General features: G+C 45.0%; 1 protein-coding gene across 9 annotated transcripts in view; it reads right to left on the bottom strand.

Annotated features, from left to right (window-relative positions):
- ENOX1 (ecto-NOX disulfide-thiol exchanger 1) overlaps window positions 1-20,461 on the bottom strand; it is a 554,610-nt gene that overhangs the window by 144,693 nt on the left and 389,456 nt on the right. For all 9 annotated transcript variants that reach the window (XM_038569621.1, XM_038569620.1, XM_038569619.1 and 6 more), the window contains 3 exons: window positions 18,123-18,296; window positions 16,698-16,904; window positions 12,778-13,011 (listed from right to left, as the gene is read on the bottom strand). In XM_038569621.1, the coding sequence (XP_038425549.1) occupies window positions 12,778-13,011; window positions 16,698-16,904; window positions 18,123-18,296 (615 nt within the window). The remainder of the gene's footprint in view (window positions 1-12,777; window positions 13,012-16,697; window positions 16,905-18,122; window positions 18,297-20,461) is intronic.

Raw genomic sequence — 20,461 nt, 5'->3', positions numbered from 1 at the left:
TGTGCTTCATCTATATTTGATTGCACTATTTCTAATAGACTTGCAGTCATTAGTGCTAGAAAGCCACAAATTCAGTGGTTGGTCAGAAGTTGGGACACATTGGTTGGTAATAAACATTTTAGTTTTGTGTTTTTTTTTTTTTTTTTTTTTTTTTTTTTTTTTTTTTTTTTTTTTTTATTGGTGTTCAATTTACTAACATACAGAATAACACCCAGTGCCCGTCACCCATTCACTCCCACCCCCCGCCCTCCTCCCCTTCCACCACCCCTAGTTCGTTTCCCAGAGTTAGCAGTCTTTATGTTCTGTCTCCCTTTCTGATATTTCCCACACATTTCTTCCCCCTTCCCTTATATTCCCTTTCACTATTATTTATATTCCCCAAATGAATGAGAACATATAATGTTTGTCCTTCTCCGACTGACTTACTTCACTCAGCATAATACCCTCCAGTTCCATCCACGTTGAAGCAAATGGTGGGTATTTGTCATTTCTAATAGCTGAGTAATATTCCATTGTATACATAAACCACATCTTCTTTATCCATTCATCTTTCGTTGGACACCGAGGCTCCTTCCACAGTTTGGCTATCGTGGCCATTGCTGCTAGAAACATCGGGGTGCAGGTGTCCCAGCGTTTCATTGCATTTGTATCTTTGGGGTAAATCCCCAACAGTGCAATTGCTGGGTCGTAGGGCAGGTATATTTTTAACTGTTTGAGGAACCTCCACACAGTTTTCCACAGTGGCTGCACCAGTTCACATTCCCACCAACAGTGTAAGAGGGTTCCCTTTTCTCCACATCCTCTCCAACATTTGTTGTTTCCTGCCTTGTTAATTTTTCCCATTCTCACTGGTGTGAGGTGGTATCTCATTGTGGTTTTGATTTGTATTTCCCTGATGGCAAGTGATGCAGAGCATTTTCTCATGTGCATGTTGGCCATGTCTATGTCTTCATCTGTGAGATTTCTGTTCATGTCTTTTGCCCATTTCATGATTGGATTGTTTGTTTCTTTGGTGTTGAGTTTAATAAGTTCTTTATAGATCTTGGAAACTAGCCCTTTATCTGATATGTCATTTGCAAATATCTTCTCCCATTCTGTAGGTTGTCTTTGAGTTTTGTTGACTGTATCCTTTGCTGTGCAAAAGCTTCTTATCTTGATGAAGTCCCAATAGTTCATTTTTGCTTTTGTTTCTTTTGCCTTCGTGGATGTATCTTGCAAGAAGTTACTATGGCCGAGTTCAAAAAGGGTGTTGCCTGTGTTCTTCTCTAGGATTTTGATGGAATCTTGTCTCACATTTAGATCTTTCATCCATTTTGAGTTTATCTTTGTGTATGGTGAAAGAGAGTGGTCTAGTTTCATTCTTCTGCATGTGGATGTCCAATTTTCCCAGCACCATTTATTGAAGAGACTGTCTTTCTTCCAATGGATAGTCTTTCCTCCTTTATCGAATATTAGTTGCCCATAAAGTTCAGGGTCCACTTCTGGATTCTCTATTCTGTTCCACTGATCTATGTGTCTGTTTTTGTGCCAGTACCACACTGTCTTGATGACCACAGCTTTGTAGTACAACCTGAAATCTGGCATTGTGATGCCCCCAGATATGGTTTTCTTTTTTAAAATTCCCCTGGCTATTCGGGGTCTTTTCTGATTCCACACAAATCTTAAAATAATTTGTTCTAACTCTCTGAAGAAAGTCCATGGTATTTTGATAGGGATTGCATTAAATGTGTATATTGCCCTGGGTAACATTGACATTTTCACAATATTAATTCTGCCAATCCATGAGCATGGAATATTTTTCCATCTCTTTGTGTCTTCCTCAATTTCTTTCAGAAGTGTTCTATAGTTTTGAGGGTATAGATCCTTTACATCTTTGGTGAGGTTTATTCCTAGGTATCTTATGCTTTTGGGTGCAATTGTAAATGGGATTGACTCCTTAATTTCTCTTTCTTCAGTCTCATTGTTAGTGTATAGAAATGCCACTGACTTCTGGGCATTGATTTTGTATCCTGCCACGCTACCGAATTGCTGTATGAGTTCTAGCAATCTTGGGGTGGAGACTTTTGGGTTTTCTATGTAGAGTATCATGTCATCGGCGAAGAGGGAGAGTTTGACTTCTTCTTTGCCAATTTGAATGCCTTTAATGTCTTTTTGTTGTCTGATTGCTGAGGCTAGGACTTCCAGTACTATGTTGAATAGCAGTGGTGAGAGTGGACATCCCTGTCTTGTTCCTGATCTTAGGGGAAAGGCTCCCAGTGCTTCCCCATTGAGAATGATATTTGCTGTGGGCTTTTCATAGATGGCTTTTAAGATGTCGAGGAATGTTCCCTCTATCCCTACACTCTGAAGAGTTTTGATCAGGAATGGATGCTGTATTTTGTCAAATGCTTTCTCTGCATCCAATGAGAGGATCATATGGTTCTTGGTTTTTCTCTTGCTGATATGATGAATCACATTGATTGTTTTACGGGTGTTGAACCAGCCTTGTGTCCCAGGGATAAATCCTACTTGGTCATGGTGAATAATTTTCTTAATGTACTGTTGGATCCTATTGGCCAGTATCTTGTTGAGAATTTTTGCATCCATGTTCATCAGGGATATTGGTCTGTAATTCTCCTTTTTGGCGGGGTCTTTGTCTGGCTTTGGAATTAAGGTGATGCTGGCTTCATAGAACGAATTTGGAAGTACTCCATCTCTTTCTATCTTTCCAAACAGCTTTAGGAGAATAGGTATGATTTCTTCTTTAAACGTTTGATAAAATTCTCCTGGGAAGCCATCTGGCCCTGGACTCTTGTGTCTTGGGAGGTTTTTGATGACTGCTTCAATTTCCTCCCTGGTTATTGGCCTGTTCAGGTTTTCTATTTCTTCCTGTTCCAGTTTTGGTAGTTTGTGGCTTTCCAGGAATGCGTCCATTTCTTCTAGATTGCCTAATTTATTGGCGTATAGCTGTTCATAATAGGTTTTTAAAATCGTTTGTATTTCCTTGGTGTTGGTAGTGATCTCTCCTTTCTCATTCATGATTTTATTAATTTGAGTCTTCTCTCTCTTCTTTTTAATAAGGCTGGCTAATGGTTTATCTATCTTATTAATTCTTTCAAAGAACCAACTCCTGGTTCTGTTGATCTGTTCCACAGTTCTTCTGGTCTCGATTTCGTTGAGTTCTGCTCGAATCTTTATTAGCTCCCTTCTTCTCTTGGGTGTAGGATCTATTTGCTGTTTTTTCTCTAGCTCCTTTATGTGTAAGGTTAGCTTTTGTATTTGAGTTCTTTCCAGTTTTTGAATGGATGCTTGTATTGCGATGTATTTCCCCCTTAGGACTGCTTTTGCTGCATCCCAAAGATTTTGAACGGTTGTATCTTCATTCTCATTAGTTTCCATGAATCTTTTTAATTCTTCCTTAATTTCCTGGTTGACCCTTTTATCTTTTAGCAGGATGGTCCTTAACCTCCATGTGTTTGAGGTCCTTCCAAACTTCTTGTTGTGATTTAGTTCTAATTTCAAGGCATTATGGTCCGAGAATATGCAGGGGACAATCCCAATCTTTTGGTATCGGTTCAGACCCGATTTGTGACCCAATATGTGGTCTATTCTGGAGAAAGTTCCATGTGCGCTTGAGAAGAATGTGTATTCAGTTGAGTTTGGATGTAAAGTTCTGTAGATATCTGTGAAATCCATCTGGTCCAGTGTATCATTTAAAGCTCTCGTTTCTTTGGAGATGTTTTGCTTAGAAGACCTATCGAGTATAGAAAGAGCTAGATTGAAGTCACCAAGTATAAGTGTATTATTATCTAAGTATTTCTTCACTTTGGTTAATAATTGATTTATATATTTGGCAGCTCCCACATTTGGAGCATATATATTGAGGATTGTTAAGTCCTCTTGTTGAATAGATCCTTTAAGTATGATATAGTGTCCCTCTTCATCTCTCACTACAGTCTTTGGGGTAAATTTTAGTTTATCTGATATAAGGATGGCTACCCCTGCTTTCTTTTGAGGACCATTCGAATGGTAAATGGTTCTCCAACCTTTTATTTTCAGGCTGTAGGTGTCCTTCTGTCTAAAATGAGTCTCTTGTAGACAGCAAATAGATGGGTCCTGCTTTTTTATCCAGTCTGAAACCCTGCGCCTTTTGATGGGGTCATTAAGCCCGTTCACATTCAGAGTTACTATTGAGAGATATGAGTTTAGTGTCATCATGATATCTATTCAGTCTTTGTTTTTGTGGACTGTTCCACTGAACTTCTTCTTAAAGGGGAATTTTAAGAGGCCCCCTTAAAATTTCTTGCAGAGCTGGTTTGGAGGTCACATATTCTTTTAGTTGCTGCCTGTCTTGGAAGCTCTTTATCTCTCCTTCCATTTTGAATGAGAGCCTTGCTGGATAAAGTATTCTTGGTTGCATGTTCTTTTCATTTAGGACCCTGAATATATCCTGCCAGCCCTTTCTGGCCTGCCAGGTCTCTGTGGAGAGGTCTGCTGTTACCCTAATACTCCTCCCCATAAAAGTCAGGGATTTCTTGTCTCTTGCTGCTTTAAGGATCTTCTCCTTATCTTTGGAATTTGCAAGCTTCACAATTAAATGTCGAGGTGTTGAACGGTTTTTATTGATTTTAGGGGGGGATCTCTCTATTTCCTGGATCTGAATGCCTGTTTCCCTTCCCAGATTAGGAAAGTTTTCAGCTAGAATTTGTTCAAATACATATTCTGGCCCTCTGTCCCTTTCGGCGCCCTCGGGAACCCCAATTAAACGTAGGTTTTTCTTCCTCAGGCTGTCGTTTATTTCCCTTAATCTATCTTCATGGTCTTTTAATTGTTTGTCTCTTTTTTCCTCAGTTTCCCTCTTTGCTGTCAACTTGTCTTCTAGGTCACTCACTCGTTCTTCCACCTCGTTAACCCTCGTCGTTAGGACTTCTAGTTTGGATTGCATCTCATTCAATTGGTTTTTAATTTCTGCCTGATTAGCTCTAAATTCTGCAGTCATGAAGTCTCTTGAGTCCTTTATACTTTTTTCTAGAGCCACCAGTAGCTGTATAATAGTGCTTCTGAATTGGCTTTCTGACATTGAATTGTAATCCAGATTTTGTAACTCTGTGGGAGAGAGGACTGTTTCTGATTCTTTCTTTTGAGGTGAGGGTTTCCTTCTAGTCATTTTGCTCAGTGCAGAGTGGCCAAAAGCAAGTTGTATTGGGAAAAAGAGAAAAAGAGAGGAGAGAAAGAAGGAAAGAAAAGAGAAAGAGAAAAAAAAGGGAAGAAAAAGAAAAAAAAAACGAAAAAAAAAAAAAAAAGAAGAAAAAGAGAAAGAAAAAGAAAGGAGAAAAAAAGGGGGTGGGGGAAGGAAACAGATCAAAAAGCAAAACAAAACAAAAACAAAAACAAAAACAAACAAACAAAAAAAGAACCACCGGGGAGTATCTTCTGATTCTGTGTTCTTTAAGTCCCTTGGCTTCTCCTGGAAGTTGTCCGTCTAGCTGGTCTTCTGGGGGAGGGGCCTGTTGTGCTGATTTTCAGGTGTTAGCAGTTGGGGGAGCTGCTGTGCCCCTGCCTGGTGCAGGGCTCGGTGGGGGTTGTTTACCCCGTGAGGCCGCAGGAGGAACAGCCCCAGTGGCGGGGCAGCTCTGGAAACCTGGATTCAGCTCCGGCAGGAACTCCGGAGCTCTCCGTCTGCAGGGCCTGGAGGCTCCGGGGCGGGGCCGCTGATCTGCTCAGCTCCGGGCAGGAGCGTCCTCGCTGTCCTGGGCCCTCCCGGCCTCTGCCTGTCCCGGGGGAGGCCGGATCCTGGGCTGTGTCCCGGCGCCCTGTGTCCCGGCGCCTGCGCTGGTGGATTCGCGCTCCCGGGCCGCGCAACCCCCTCCGCGGAGCCGCCGCCCGAGCCCCTCCGAGCTGCTCCTGGAACCGCGCAGCCCCCTCCGCACGGAGCCTCTTCTTCTGCCCGAGCCCCTCCGAGCTGCTCCCGGGGCCGCGCAGCCCCCTCCGCGGAGCCGCCGCCCGAGCCCCTTCAGCTGCTCCGGGTCCCGCCGGGTCCCGCCGGGTCCCGCCGTGCGCGCTGCAGCCCTTAGGGAGCTCGGCGCACTCTCCTGGGCGCGCAGTTGCTCTGTTAGTGTCCCCGGGAGCCCGAGGGCCTCCTCGCCCTCCTGGTCCTGCTCCAACTCCCCACGAGCCCCTTTCCGCCGGGAAGGTCGGTGCAGCTCCTGCTCCTCCGGGACGGGGCTCTCCTGTCCTGGGGACACTCGCCCCGGCCTCAGCCCGGCTCCTCGCGGGGCCCCTCCCCCTCGGAGGCCTTTGTTCCTTTATTTCTTTTTCCCCGTCTTCCTACCTGGATAGAAGCGCGAACTCTTCTCACTGTAGCATTCCAGCTGGTCTCTCTTTAAATCTCAGGCCGAATTCATAGATTTTCAGGATAATTTGAAGGTTTTCTAGGTAGTTTGGTGGAGACAGGTGATTTGGAGACCCTACTCCTCCGCCATCTTGCTCCTCCCCCCATCTTGCTCCTCCCCTAGTTTTGTGTTAAAGGGTATTTTCACAGTGTCTTCCAGAGATAAATGTTCTCCTGGCAGTGAAGCGAGCTGGTCCTTTACCCTGCAGGCCCCTGAGGTCATTGCCACTGGCAATGAAAGTTAAGAATGACGTCAGATGATCACAGAGAAGCAGAACCTTCTCCAGGAAGGCACTCACCAACCAGCCTATCACGTGACTCCAAAATCTTTTGGAAAGTATTTTTAATTCCGGGAAAATAATGACTGGCTTCAGTTTTGTGAGGCATAAGTAATATTATAATGGCTATCATCCCTCAATGTCACTACCTGAATCCATACCCATCTCATTTCATTTGTGGTTACTTCAGATTTTTTCAACCTCTCTCCCTCTCTTCCACGTATACTGAGCACCTGGCACATCGTAGGCATTTAAAAAACCTGCACTTGGGATAAATCTTTGCTCTTCAAAGACTTTAAGCTTGAGTCTCATTTGGGAGCTCCTTGAAAATGCAGACTCACCCTTACTCAGGCTTCCAGACTCAGAATCTGCATCCTACTCCAAGTGATTCATATGCACATTAAAGTTTTGGAAGCACTGGAAGAAATCAGTCAATGAAAACCAGGGAAACTGGCTGGGAGCTCATCTTAAGTTAAAAGATGACAAAACCCTGAAATGGAAAGTAGCAGCTGAGATAGTAGAGAATACTGAAAAGGATTTGATGTGATCCTTATGAACTTTGTGAGTCCCTAACCTCCCCCACCCCCACTTAAAAAATAGCTGCTTTAACACTAGGCACCCCAATCCCCCCTTCCTAAAAAAAGTGAAAAAAAAAAAAGTCCAAGAATTGGAAACAGGTGTACAGACTACTGCAGATCCTTTCTGTGGAATGCCGGCCATGGCCTAGCAGACCCTCTCCATTGCCCCCTAGCCCCTGGAAGTATCTGATTCTATAGGGTTGTGAATCTTTCACTGCTTTTGACCAGACTATCTTATAACTCTTCAGGGACAGAACATAAATTGTGGAGAGCTGGTCACAATGCAAATAATTCCCCGTAACAATGCAGATGAATTTTGTCCCGTAGAAAATATGAATTGTTATAGAGCAAACTCTCTTTTGAATCAAGTTAACGTCTTACTGATTCTCTCATTAATTAGCTGAGTTAAAATCACTGGCACGTGTTCATTTGATATCTATAAGTCATGCTTCCACTGCCAGAGCATCCTTTAGCAACCATGACCTGCAAGCTCCTCAAAGGCCAGGCCCAGGGCCAGGACGCAGAGCCTGGGACTCAGCAGGTGGACATGGGGTGGACGTCAACCAGATTGATGAAGAGATAAATAAGGGGAAAGGGACTCAAATCGGTAAGCAGTTTTTTTCTCTCCCTTTGTGTCCACACAGGGAGATCTGGCCTTGATTTTCAGAACAATAGGTGGGGAAGATAGCCAAGCCAGGGACACTGAATACGAGAACTTGGGCGAGGGTAGGTGGTACGGGGGGTTGGGGGGAGGGGGCTGTAGTATCCTTACTTGCAGCTGGATCTATAAAGAAATAATAGCAGAGGAGATTAATGTTTGAAAAAAATGTCCCTGGAATGAGATAAAAGGAAGATGCTCTACAGCACATTTTTTTCCCCCAAAAATGGGGATACACACACATGTACACATCCACACAATGAATCATGTGAATGGTGTGTCTACCTAGCTGTCACTGATTTCTGGCTTCTGTGATGGCTGGAAATCGCTTACAGTGTAGGTCACAGATTGACCCAAGCAGAATGGGGATTCCAGGGTGGCCCAAGCATTACTACTACAACATTCCTAAAATTTCACCATGTGTCTCTAAACATTGGACATCCTTAAAGAAGTCTCCATTTTTTAGCTGCTTAATTAACCATTAAAAGGGGCGTAACCTTATTTATCCTCCAAATCACAGAGAGCAGGAAAGGAGATACAAATGGTTAACACACACTATCTCCCCCAACTATATAGTACCTGTAAAAATGAAAAAATTAAGGGGGGGTTGGCAATATGAAAAATGCACTGATTATTCCTCTTTGGGGTCAAACAAAATGTTTCTGGATGAAATGGCCCATCTTGCCTCTGTGAAGGTCAGTTACGCCTAGGAAAGTGATTCTCGAACAGGCTCCTGTGCTTCTCATTTCCCTTGCCCTAAGAAGGAAGCCGGGCTTTTAGCTAATGGAACTTCCACTTGGCTTACAGCATTATTGATTTTTACTTTCTGGGAACCATAAATATTGACAACCGTCTCAGCAAAATGCCAGCACCACTTCCACCCCTTTCTCCCTCTGGCAGGCTGACACTGGGCCACTCTGTATGCAAATCAGAGTCTAGCCCTCCGGAAATTATGAATGCGGATCCCAGGAGAACTGAATTCATGATGACACACCAGGGGATCCCAAGGGCACTGCTTCAAAGCTCTGTCAAAACTTCACCTGATGCAGAGAGAAACTCTTCATTCATCACATAATGAAAGATTATGTGCAGCTTTCCAAAGGGGGAAAAAGTACACAAAAAACTTTTAAATGCTCTTGCCAGGAGAAATCTCCAGTGAATTAGGATATAATCTTTCTCACCGTCTAATCAATCTCTTCCTTCCACAGTCCAAACACAGGGTTCCTCCAGGGGTGGATGGTCTGTGTTAGACACACTGAAATTCATTATCTCATCTGCCTGGTGCTACTGTTTCCAATAAAGTGTAATTATGGTGTTATTGAGCTCCTTCTCACTTTCTCAAAGCCATGCTATAAACTTTGGGTCTGTGAGCAGTTACTTCCCAGTCAGTCTTCATTAAGTTGAATTGTCTCAGAACAATGTCTATTTAATCAGCAGGGTGCCTGCTAATTTTCTTTTTTAGAATTTGTAGTAACGTAACAGACGCTGCCTTAGACACTACACAATTACAACTTGACGTTTCCTCTGCCTTCGAGAAGGCCCAGTGGCCACTGGGCCTGGAGTCACCTGGTCTCAGAAGATCTGCCCCCTGACCCTGTCGCTCGCCAGCTGGGTTCTCCTGGTGGTGGGAAGTACGTGGTGCTTTCTAATTGCCTCTACCACTCCAGAAGCCTAAACTCCATGAGGCAGAGGCTCTCATGCTGTCATCTCCCCACACAGTGCTTATTAGCACAGTCTCAGATATATGGTAAAGGGCTCCCCAAATATTTGTGGAATGATGGCCACGTGCATCACTACACCCCTGGATCTCCGATCACATCTGGTGGCACCAGTGGCCAGAAATGCAACGTGCTCAAAGATCCAAATCACTGAGGAAGAGAGAAAAGAATTAAGCACGTACTATGTGCACACTTTTAACACCGGGCAGGATGTCGAGGGCCTTGTGGGTCGTGATGAAGAGTTAGCTTGTGCAGATTTTGCTAGACAGAGCTGATTGTCAGTAAGAAAACTTCAAGAATACACAAGTGCAATGTAAAATGGGGGAAAACGTTTGTAAGAAACCTAAGATAGCATGATCTCTCAGGGGAGGGGGAAAAAAATCAAATCCATTTAGGTATTTTCGGATCATATTTCCATCTTCTCTTTTACCCAGGCTTCCTTACCTTGGGTTTTTGATTCCATTTTTTTTTTTAAATCTCCACATCAATGAAATCATTTTCAGGGGAGCAGTTTCCTCGGCCCCTCCTGTCTGGCTTTGCAGCGTTATAAGGAGCACGGACTGGATTTCCTCTCTGAGGCAGCCAATTTCCCAAGCAATTAAATGCTGTTTATATTCCAAACTCTGTGCTTGGGTTGAAATTGTCAAGCTTGATATTACCTGACTGGTTGCCTGAGATGTATCCCCAGCTAGTTCATTCTACTGTAACTGCCATCTATTAAATTTTCCAATCTGTTCTCTCAAGGGATCACACAGTACTTGGCAAAGGTGCAGCTCCTAAATTCTGCAAATTATACTCATCTATATAAATATATATTTTTGAAATGGCAGAGCTTGCAAATTACTTCACCCAATTGACATCCCAATCTGTGATCCTCTAACGGGAAAGGCAATGCCATGTTCCTCTGACGTGCAAAGACATTTCTGTGCTGGCTTCTTCAAAAAAGAATAGGAAGGTGCCAAACTTTTTTGAAATCCCTCCAAGAGGTCACAGAACCAAGACGCTAGTTTTTGTCACATCTAAGCGTAGCACACAAGTGGATAATGCACAATGTACAGGATATTAAAGAAAAAGCTATTTGTTCCAAAACCAACAATCCTGGTTGAGGGTGTTGCTCGTTCTCATTCTGGCCACTCCTTATGATTTGTAGCCTGAGTGGAAAAGGGAGATGATGCCTGTATTTGCCTTTTGTGGGCTTTTTGTTAGAGGAACACCCATGGCCTATATATTTATGCCTGTAAGACAGGCCTTCCCTGAGCAGCGGAACACACACCATTGGCAAAAAAAAAAAAAAAAGGCAAGCCCTCAGTAGTCACAGGGGGGCATTTCAGCCACAGCAGCAGGTCATTAGGGACTCCCAACGCCTGAACAGGGGATGAGGGTTAGAAGCAGAAGTCCTTCTGAAAAGAATTCTCTTTTAAAGAATTCTCTTTTAAAGAAACAGAATGCCGACCTCCTATCCTCCTAAAATAGGTTTTGGGCAGCTTTCACACATTTCATTTAGTGAAAACATCCAATCCGCTTTACACACTGCCAGCAATATATACTAGCTATGCTCTAAAACACTCCAAGATCAATCACATCCCTCTTCTGATAAGAAATCTTTAATGGCTTCTCCACTGCTTATGGAATAAACCCCAAATCCAGAGGCAGCCTTCAGGGCTCTACTATCTGGCCCTGGACTGCTTTTCCAGCTCCACCTTGCTCTATAAAGCTCCATGCATGCAGCTCTCACATGGGCTGTGGAGCAGGCCACTTGCATTTCTCCACTTTTGCCAAGTTCCCCCTCTGCTTCCTTGTGTTCTTTTTCCTGGGGCTCCTGCCTCTGACCCCAATGTCTTTAGGCCCTTCTTCTCCTGGGAAAGAAAAATCTTGTTTAACGTGCACAGTTCTCCTCTGTGAAGATTTTCTTGATACCATCATCAACACTTGCCCCTGTGGTCCCAAAGCATGTTGCTCCTCTGTTGGGGGACACTCATGCCACTGGCTTTGTACTACACTTAATCACTGACCCAAGACCCCTGGGTGAGACCAGCTACTGTAACCCATGTCCTCTCATTAAAACCTGCCAGTGCCCTGGGTGGCTCATTGGTTGAGTGTCTGCCTTTGGCTCAGGACGTGATCCCGGAGTTCTAAGATCGGATCCTTGCATGGAGCCCGCTTCTCCCTCTGCCTATGTCTCTGTCTCTCTCTCTGTGTTTCTCATGGATGAATAAATAAAATCCTTTTTTAAAAAAATAGTAAAACCTGCCACGCCCAACGACCTGAGGAAGGCCTGACCGTCATTTGCCTGGAAATGCAGAGGCTGCTCAGATGACACAACTGATCAACAATGGGAGAAGAGTTCACACCTATGCGTGATCCTGAGTTCAAGCTGGGCCCCTTTGCAATCAGCTGCAGTTCACTGGGGCAGGTACTGAAGCCCCCCTACGGCCCTATTCCCTCCCTCCCCAGCATCAAACATGCAAGAGGCCCACAGCCACCTTTAAAGACCTGAACTATTCTCATTTTGGTTCCTAACTATTCTGGAGGCAGGGATGCTTTGGGATGCTTTGTCCACATTCCTCTCGCACCGTGCACAGACGAGCCCAGCGCCGCTTCCCACGTGCGTGATGCGAGGCTTGGTGGAGAGGTGTGAAGTCCAGCGGCGGGGGGTGCACCTGCACCTGCCCGCCCGCGGGACGCGCGAGCCTCGCCCCTTCAACGCGCATGCGCGCGCAGACAGGCACCTGCTACGGGGCTGCTGCGGCTGGGACTCCTCCACCCCGTGGTCCACGAACCGTGTGGACAGCAGGCGCGCGTGCACCCGGGAGCACCTCCGGGGGTGGGGTGGGGGTGAGGGTGAGAGTGGGGGCTGCATCGCGAGCAGCCCCGGCGTCCACGGCCGGCAGGTGCTGCCGCCTGCACGAAGTCCGCCAGGGGTGCACGGGGGTGGCGAGGGGAGGCCCCTTAGCTTTTTTTTTATTTTTAAATTTTATTTATTTATGCATGAGATACACACACACAGAGAGAGAGAGAGAGAGAGAGAGAGAGAGAGAGAGAGGCAGAGACACATGCAGAGGGAGAAGCAGGCCCCATGCAGGGAGCCTCACGCGGGACTCGATCCCGGGTCTCCAGGGTCACGCCCCGGGCCGCAGGCGGCCTGAACCGCTGAGCCCCCCCGACCCCCCCTTACCTTTCAGCTTGTCGGCCAGCAGCGCCGCCTCGTGCTCCGAGTAGTGCATGATGGCAGGTGGCGAGGGCGGCCGCAGCCGGTCCTCCTCCAGCTTGCGCCGGTGCCGCTCCTCGCGCGCACGCATCCGCTGCTTGCACTCCCACTCGTAGAAGTCGTCCCTGGCCTGCGCGAAGTCCACGTGCAGGCGGCCCGAGTCCTTCTTGTCCGTGCTGGACCCTAGCCGCATCCGGTAACCTGAAAGCCACGGAAAGGCCTGACCTGTCACAACCTCACCAGCATCGTCCGGGACCCTCAAGCCACACTGGGGGAGCTTTCGCTTAATTCCATTTTTTTTTTCCCAGATGAAGGGCACTGCATTGTCTCCAGAGGAGGTGGGAAGCGATTACCCTCCTTCCCAGGGATGTGGAACTACTGCCAACTTCAGCTTATTAGGGGCTTTGGAGATAAACGTGCTTCTGGGAGGTGTCTCAGCCCGTCACCTACCCACCTTGCAAGCCAGCGTGACTAAGAGGGGGACCTCAAGAGCCAGGTCACTTATTGTCACTCTTTCCTTCTTCCCTCTGGCTTCCAGGAAGCTCAGGAACAAATTCGGCATGTGGTATGTCGCTTCCTCCCCCGACCCCCTCTTCCCCTCTCTGCGTTTCTATGGCCTTGGTGTTAGATTTTCAATTTACAGGAACTCTGTTGTAGAAGTGCTCTTAAATTCTTTGTAGAAAAAAGTTAGGTAGGAGTAAATAAAGAATATCTATGATATTTAAAAGGATCTACAAAGTAAATTCCATAACACCTCACTCGCAGATTATTGCTTCATTCCCCTAGAAAATGCTGCTCAATTCTCTCTTGGCAGCTGCAAAAGCCACAATTACTGAGGCAATTTTGCAATGCTGTTTTATTTCCACTTATCCTCTGGGGCACACAGGAGGATATTTTACCTTCTTTTTTTTTTTTTTTTTTTTTTTTTTTTTTTTTTGATATTTTACCTTCAATCAAGAGGCCTCACTGCTGCCTTCCTCATAGCCCTGCAGCACCTCATCTGGCATGCAGCACCGCACAAATTGTCCACGCAATCTTTGAAGGCCACAGGAGCCTGTGCAAGAGCGCAGAGCTAGACCAAAAAAAAAATGGGCCTGGAAATCTTTGGGGGATTTACTGCGAGGTACCCAACTTATAACGATGATGTGCAGAAACTGGATCTGAGAAATCAACCCGAACACAACTGAAACCAGACAGCCAGCCTAACTTCAAATGGAGAAGACTTGGCTTTGAGGCTGCTCTTTAGTTTGGGGTACTCAGATTTTAAAAACATAAATTCAGGTCCCAGCAGGATCACAGCTGTTGGGGCTGCCAGAGGAAAGAGCAAAATGAGCACTTTTGCTGTGTAGGGGCTTTGCAAATGAGGTACCAGGGTGAAATGCTAGGCTGTACTACACTGATGTTCAAGATCTCCGTGGTACATTTCAATGGATTATCTTGGCATTTGGGTTGAAACTCCACTGAAAACCCCCGCAGAGGCTGACTTCTTCCCTGTAGGGCGCCTCACACCTTTGGGAAGGTACAAATACAAAGCAGATCTCACATCTGATTCCTGTTTCTCCCTTCTCACTCCTGGGTTTAAATGGTGTTCTCTAAGAATGGAAGGTAGAACAATACCTACCCAAACCGCAAACACTGGATCGCATATGAGTGGAATTCAGGCTAAAGCAGAGTGTATCTTGGTTCTGGGCCCTAAAAACTTAACGAGTCAGCAGGCCAAGATATACATACTTAATAGCTGAGGAGGCAACAGTGCCTAAGACTGGCCACTGTGGCCCTAAACTGGCCCAGTGTCTTTCTTCTGCTCACGTCCAGAGCATCACTTTTCAGATATTTCTGGTTCCAAAAAGTACCCTCTCTTTCACCAAAACATCATCATTAAGGCCTTAAAAGAGATCCTGATGAGGCTAAATCTAAAATTAGCTTGGCCTTCAAATGTGAACGCGGTCCTAAATTAGGCCTTCCAGCTGGGCCTCGGTTTGCAGGAGCTCACACACAGGAGGGGCAGCCTCCCTTCCCTCCTGCCCCTCTAGTTAATCAGCCTTTCAGATCTTCCCCGGACTGGTGTGCAACCTCCCTAGGGTGGCTGAGACGGAGCTCGGCGGACCCCTGTGCCTCTAGGCAGGGAGGCTGGGGGTGAGGCCTCTGGTGCGGGCTCCTCCTGCTGCCCAGGGGCAGAGCAAGGGGCAAGCAGGTGCCTGGCTCACAAGCAGGACCCAAGCTGGGAAAAGCGGAGCATCAAGGGATAAAAATAGAGGAGTACCTTCCACGTGCCTAAATTTGGGCCTGTTCATCTTTGGCCAGTGTCTCATGGGGTTCCTGATTGGGTCTAAACGCTGGGTTATGTTGGAGTTGAAAGGCACTTTGGATCTCCTCTAACCCAGGTGGAACAAAGCAATTGTTTACGGGTAGAGCTGTGGATACAGCCCACGTTCCCCGGGCAGGTCTGGGAGACACAAGAATCAGTCCTTCTTTTACCATCTTCAGGATATTTGTGTTAAAAACAACCATTTGCTGAATGGTTCCTATTGCTGCAGGTGCCCTGCCAAGCACTTAATATCCATTATTTTGATTCATTCCTCGTAATAATCCTATGAGTTGCTACTGTTACTCCCTCAGTTTTGCAGATGAGAAAATGGAGGCCAGAGAGAGGTTATCTTGCCAAGGCACGTGAGACCCATTGCCACCACTCCACTGAGTCCCCGGCTGTGTTACAGATTCCTCTGATGCTAAGGCCCAGGAACACATGAAAAGTAAAACACAGAGCTATTTGTGTGTCGTAAAGTCTTTCTTCTATGTTTCGTCTTCCTTCTCTATTTTAGAATGCTTTCAGATTCCACTGGCCCACCCACTTTGTAAGGTATTATTGGAATAAGGGTTTTAAGGTTCTCCATGTCACTACCCAGGCTCATGAAAGTTGCAGTGATTGGTGTTGGAATAACCCCAGCTCCTGAGGTTTGCAAAGAAATTCCATGGCAGGAGGAGTGGCCTGCAGAAATTAAGTAAGCCTGGCAGTAGGATTCAGATCGATCGATCTATCTATCTATCTATCTATCTATCTATCTATCTATCTATATTGTTTTTTCCCCTCTTTTTTTCTCCCCTCCTCTCATTGGCTTGGCCTCAGGAATAGAAAGGCAGTGTGCAGAGTGATAGACTGAGGCACACAGAAGGAGAGCCTCGTGAGGGGATGGCAAGGTGTTGAATCTAAGCACGCATCTCCCTAAAACCACATCCCAATACCAGATCCATAGTTCTTAGATCTGGCAGAGGCCTCGATGATAGCCTCTGGACACTCGCTCGGACACCCGCCGGCAGCACGGGGTCTAATTTTAACATCTGCAAAAATCCCCCCCTATAAATTGGCACCAAAGAAGCAGGTATCACAGGGCAGGCATTACCACTGCAAACGTACTAGGCCTTCCTTGGGCAGTGATAGCAGGCCTTCCCCTGAGGCCCACCGGCTACTTTCTGCACGGAACCGATCTTGATTCGATACCCTGGGGTCTAGAAAGTGAACCACTTCTGAAAAACTGAAATCATGCTGAGAGAGTACTTTATTCCCCCAGGGAATTACATCCAATAATAATAATGGCCCTCAGTATTCATAATATTGGTTTTCATCTAATAAGCACTTGAGAACATTAATTAGAACCTCGACGGAATTCCTGAAGGCTGGTGGTGGGAAACCCTTCCTGCCACAACGTACACTCACAGACTTAACATTAGAGCTTCTGGAAGCCAAGGGAAAAGACCAGAGTTCCTCCTTTTCCAGCCCCAACTGTGAGGACTTCATTGTGCCAGTTGAGGCGAAAGGGAATAAGCTCGTATTAACATCACAAAACATCACAAAATGCCTAGAAAACCCCTTATGTAATGCAAAGTACCAGAAAGGTAAATGGCTTTATCAACCATGAATTCCTCTGCAAAGCGAATGTGACAAAAATTCTTCTTGCTTTTCCGAATTGCTGTAATATCACCGCACTGCTCAAAGACTTCTTGAATAATTTCCTCAGTAGCATTTTCTGGTAATCCTCCGACAAACACGGTCTTACACCCAGGAGGTCGTTCTCGTGTGGAAGGAGGTGGAAGATCTAATAATCACAACAAAACAGAGGGGTGTGCCTTTTATTTCTCTGTGCTCCTCCGGGTTCCCCCCATGGAAGTGCAGCTGACAGAGGAACTTTCCACTTGGAGTCACGAGAAATTTCTACACCCACTTCCACTGATGGCGGCTGTCTTGTTTTCCCCTCCTCTCCCCTCCTCCTCCCAACCCTTACTTTCTGGGTGCCTTTCTACACAGAGTGGCTATGCTTGTCCATGAGCAAAGATAAAGCAAATGTTAGCATAATTTCATTTCTCCTTCATATTACAGCACCCCAGAAAATGGGGTGTGTGTGTGTGGGGGGGAGACTTCACAAAGTACAAAGCATGATGAAATGACAACATGATGGAAAACTTGGGCTTGTTATCTGCTTTGTCTTGCTGCGGGATAATGGATCCGCAAGGCAGAGGCAGGGAACACAACCCACAAGCGCGCGCAGTACTTGCTCGGCTGGGAAACACTGGGCCTGAAAACAACACTTTTTTCAAAAATTCACATTTAAATGAGCCAACGATTACATTTGGGGGAGGCTGTAGGAAAAGATAAAACGTACACTGTCACAACATTTTACCTAGTTTATATGTAGATTACTAAAGCAATCTCCTGAAAAGTCCACTTCAAAAAGGCAACACTGATTAATATGAATAAAAAAAAATTCTAGCTATTTAAGCCCATAAACTTAGTATCTGAGACTAAATTAAAAAAAAAATTCTGGCTCATTTATTTTATCAAATGTACGTTTCCTTCAAGCAAATGCAATTTGGCCCAGAAACTCTGAGATGCGGGCTCCCCCCAAAATTGCTAACTGCCAAATTAATTCAATTTTCCATCTAGCAAAGCACATTTCAGAGCTTTTCTCCCACATTTGTGAAGATGGATGGAAATGCTCACGTGTTTCACACTATGTTTTGCAGCAAATGCTAGACTTTGTTGCATGCAGAAAGATTCTTAATGCTGGATTATATATCCCCACATCACACATATTGCCTTCATGGTGTCAATTCAGCTCCTGGATAGAACACATGGACACATCCCCAGACATTTGTGCTAATCTAGAGACAGAAGCCTTATGTAGAATGGATCCCCACTTGTGCATCCATGCGGAAGAATTTTGAAAGCGCATGCAATGCTACATTAAAAAAAGAGAGAGAGAGAAAAGAAATAAATTTAAATGGACGAGCAGATATTTTCCACAGGTATCACTTACTTGGATTTTGAGGGAAAAGAGTACAACTTTTGCAGTGGATTATTTCTTTGACGACAGCCACTTCTGTTGGCGGCGGGGGTGGCACCAGCCCCAGGCCTGGTATCATTGGGTTAATGGGGGTGATCCCAGTCATCATGTTGAGGCCTGGATCAAAGCCTGGGACACAGATTGAGTCTGTGAAGTACACAAGATAACATTTTGGTTGGAGGATCTAAAATCAATTTTCATTGTTATTTTTGCTGTTTTCCTGCAAGGATTGTTCGACTTTATACTTTTTTTTTTTTTTTAAGGAATTTCTCCCGCCATAAGATGTAGCATTATAGAAAGCTATTCCAGAAAGGTAAAGAGAAAATAAAAGATGAACTTAAAACTACACGAAAGGGAAATTATATTACTTAAAACATTAACGTGGCATAATGGAACACAGCACATTGAAGTGGAAACCATGCACCATGAAGCTTTGCTATTGTTGCAAATATGATTTTCTGTTTCTTAACATTGGTGTGGTGTTTAGGCTGCCTTATGACCCAGAATATGGGAAGAATATCATTTAACATTGAAGTACCCTGTGAATCTAATTGTCAGTCTGTTTTTATCAAAAGAGCCTTCTTATTCAAGTGACCTAGATTTGGAAAAGTTCAATTTATATGTGCATACTTTATAATGATGCATTCAGGTCCAACCTCACCTATTTCCCCCGGGAAATAAAAAAAAAACAGAGTGATTACGATGGCCGGGTTAAGTACACGCAGGCACAGAATTAATTGCATACATTTCTGCATTCCACTGGATAATCACACTTTCTTCCTATAATTCAATCAACAAATAAATAATTGACCAACCTTCCTGAAATCTTTATGCCCTGCTATAAAAAAAAAAAAAAAACACACACAACAAATTTACGCTCTGTATAAAAAAAAGGGAGGGGGGCAAAAAGAATGGGTTTTCCAATATAACCAATGCATTGTATTTTTTGTTTTGTTTTTTGTTTTTTGTTTTTTAGTGTGGTAATGAAACAAGTGATTTCAATGGTGATATATGAGGATTTTCTTTTCCTGAATAAGTAAGATTTATTTGCAAGCAGGGACTTTTAGAAGATTGTACTGAGTGTCTAAGGAGCGTTTCTGTTTGCAGAAAGCAGACACTCTCCCTGGTTCTCAGTAGACACACCGTAGCACAGATGCCACCAGGAGTAGTCATGGTGAGCCCTCTGCTACTCCTCAGCAGTGAACTCCCTTTTCTTTTCTCACTCTCTTATCTTTTCTCCCTCCTCCTCCTCCTCCACCTCCTCCTCTTCCTCCATCACTCCCAATCCTCCCTCCCGGCCCCTCTGATCTGTGGCTCCCAAGGTCAGCCTCTGCCCAGGCATGGCCTCACTCTGCTTACCTGTGCTGAAAGGTGGGAGAAGCCAGAGGCAGAGACACCCTTTGTTTACTAAGACACTCCAGAGCACAGGAAGCACGGGCAAAAACTTCCCAGTTCTGGGAAAAGGCTTAGGGATAGCCTTCCTCTATATCCTGGATGTTTCCACTCTTCCTCTGGGTTGAACAGAATAAGCAGGGTGATCCTAGATCTATAACCCCAAGAGGACGGCTGTCCCATTTCTTAGGAAATCCATCTAATTGAGAGTGTACCAGCATGACTTCAATAAAATGAGGTGTTTTTTTTCCCCCCAGTTTTGGTTTTGTTTTTAAAAAAAAAACACGTAAATATAAATGCCAAATAAGCATTCTTATTCAAAGGAGTCACCTTGACATTCTAGGTACTTCCTCTGTAATTATGGTTCTCAGTTTCTTCATTTGTAACATGGGATAATCTCTCGGGGCACTAGTATTCCAGGATTCTGTGCTGACAGTGCTCAAAACAAGTGATATACAGAAGCCATAAAAAGCTGGGAAGTGACAGAGACAAGATTCACACTTTGGTTATTCATTTAAAATCCTCATAAAGTTTCACAGGTCTTATCCTCATTTGACAGATAAAGAGATTGAGGCATAAAGCAGTTGAATGGAATCCTCAACATCACAAATAAATGGCACAGTCAGCACCAGGGCCTGGGTCTCTGGCTCCAAATGTAGATATGTGTCTTTTGACTATTTTTTTTTACTTTAATTTTTTAAAAGATTTTGTTTATTTATTCATGAGAGACACACAGAGAGAGGCAGAGGCATAGGCAGGCTCCAAGCAGAGAGCCCCATGCGGGCTTGACCCCAGAACTCTGGGATGATACCTGAGCCAAAGGCAGATGCTCAATGAGCCAGTATGAGGGGCTCATCCCAAGACCCTGGGATCACAACCTGAACGGAAGGCAGACGCTTAACCCACTGAGTCACCCAGAC

The sequence above is a fragment of the Canis lupus genome, chromosome 22, assembly GCF_011100685.1.
Source record: "Canis lupus familiaris isolate Mischka breed German Shepherd chromosome 22, alternate assembly UU_Cfam_GSD_1.0, whole genome shotgun sequence".
Lineage (NCBI taxonomy): Eukaryota > Metazoa > Chordata > Mammalia > Carnivora > Canidae > Canis > Canis lupus.
The sequence above is the reverse complement of the archived record's forward strand: the minus strand, read 5'-3'. Positions and strand labels throughout refer to the sequence as shown.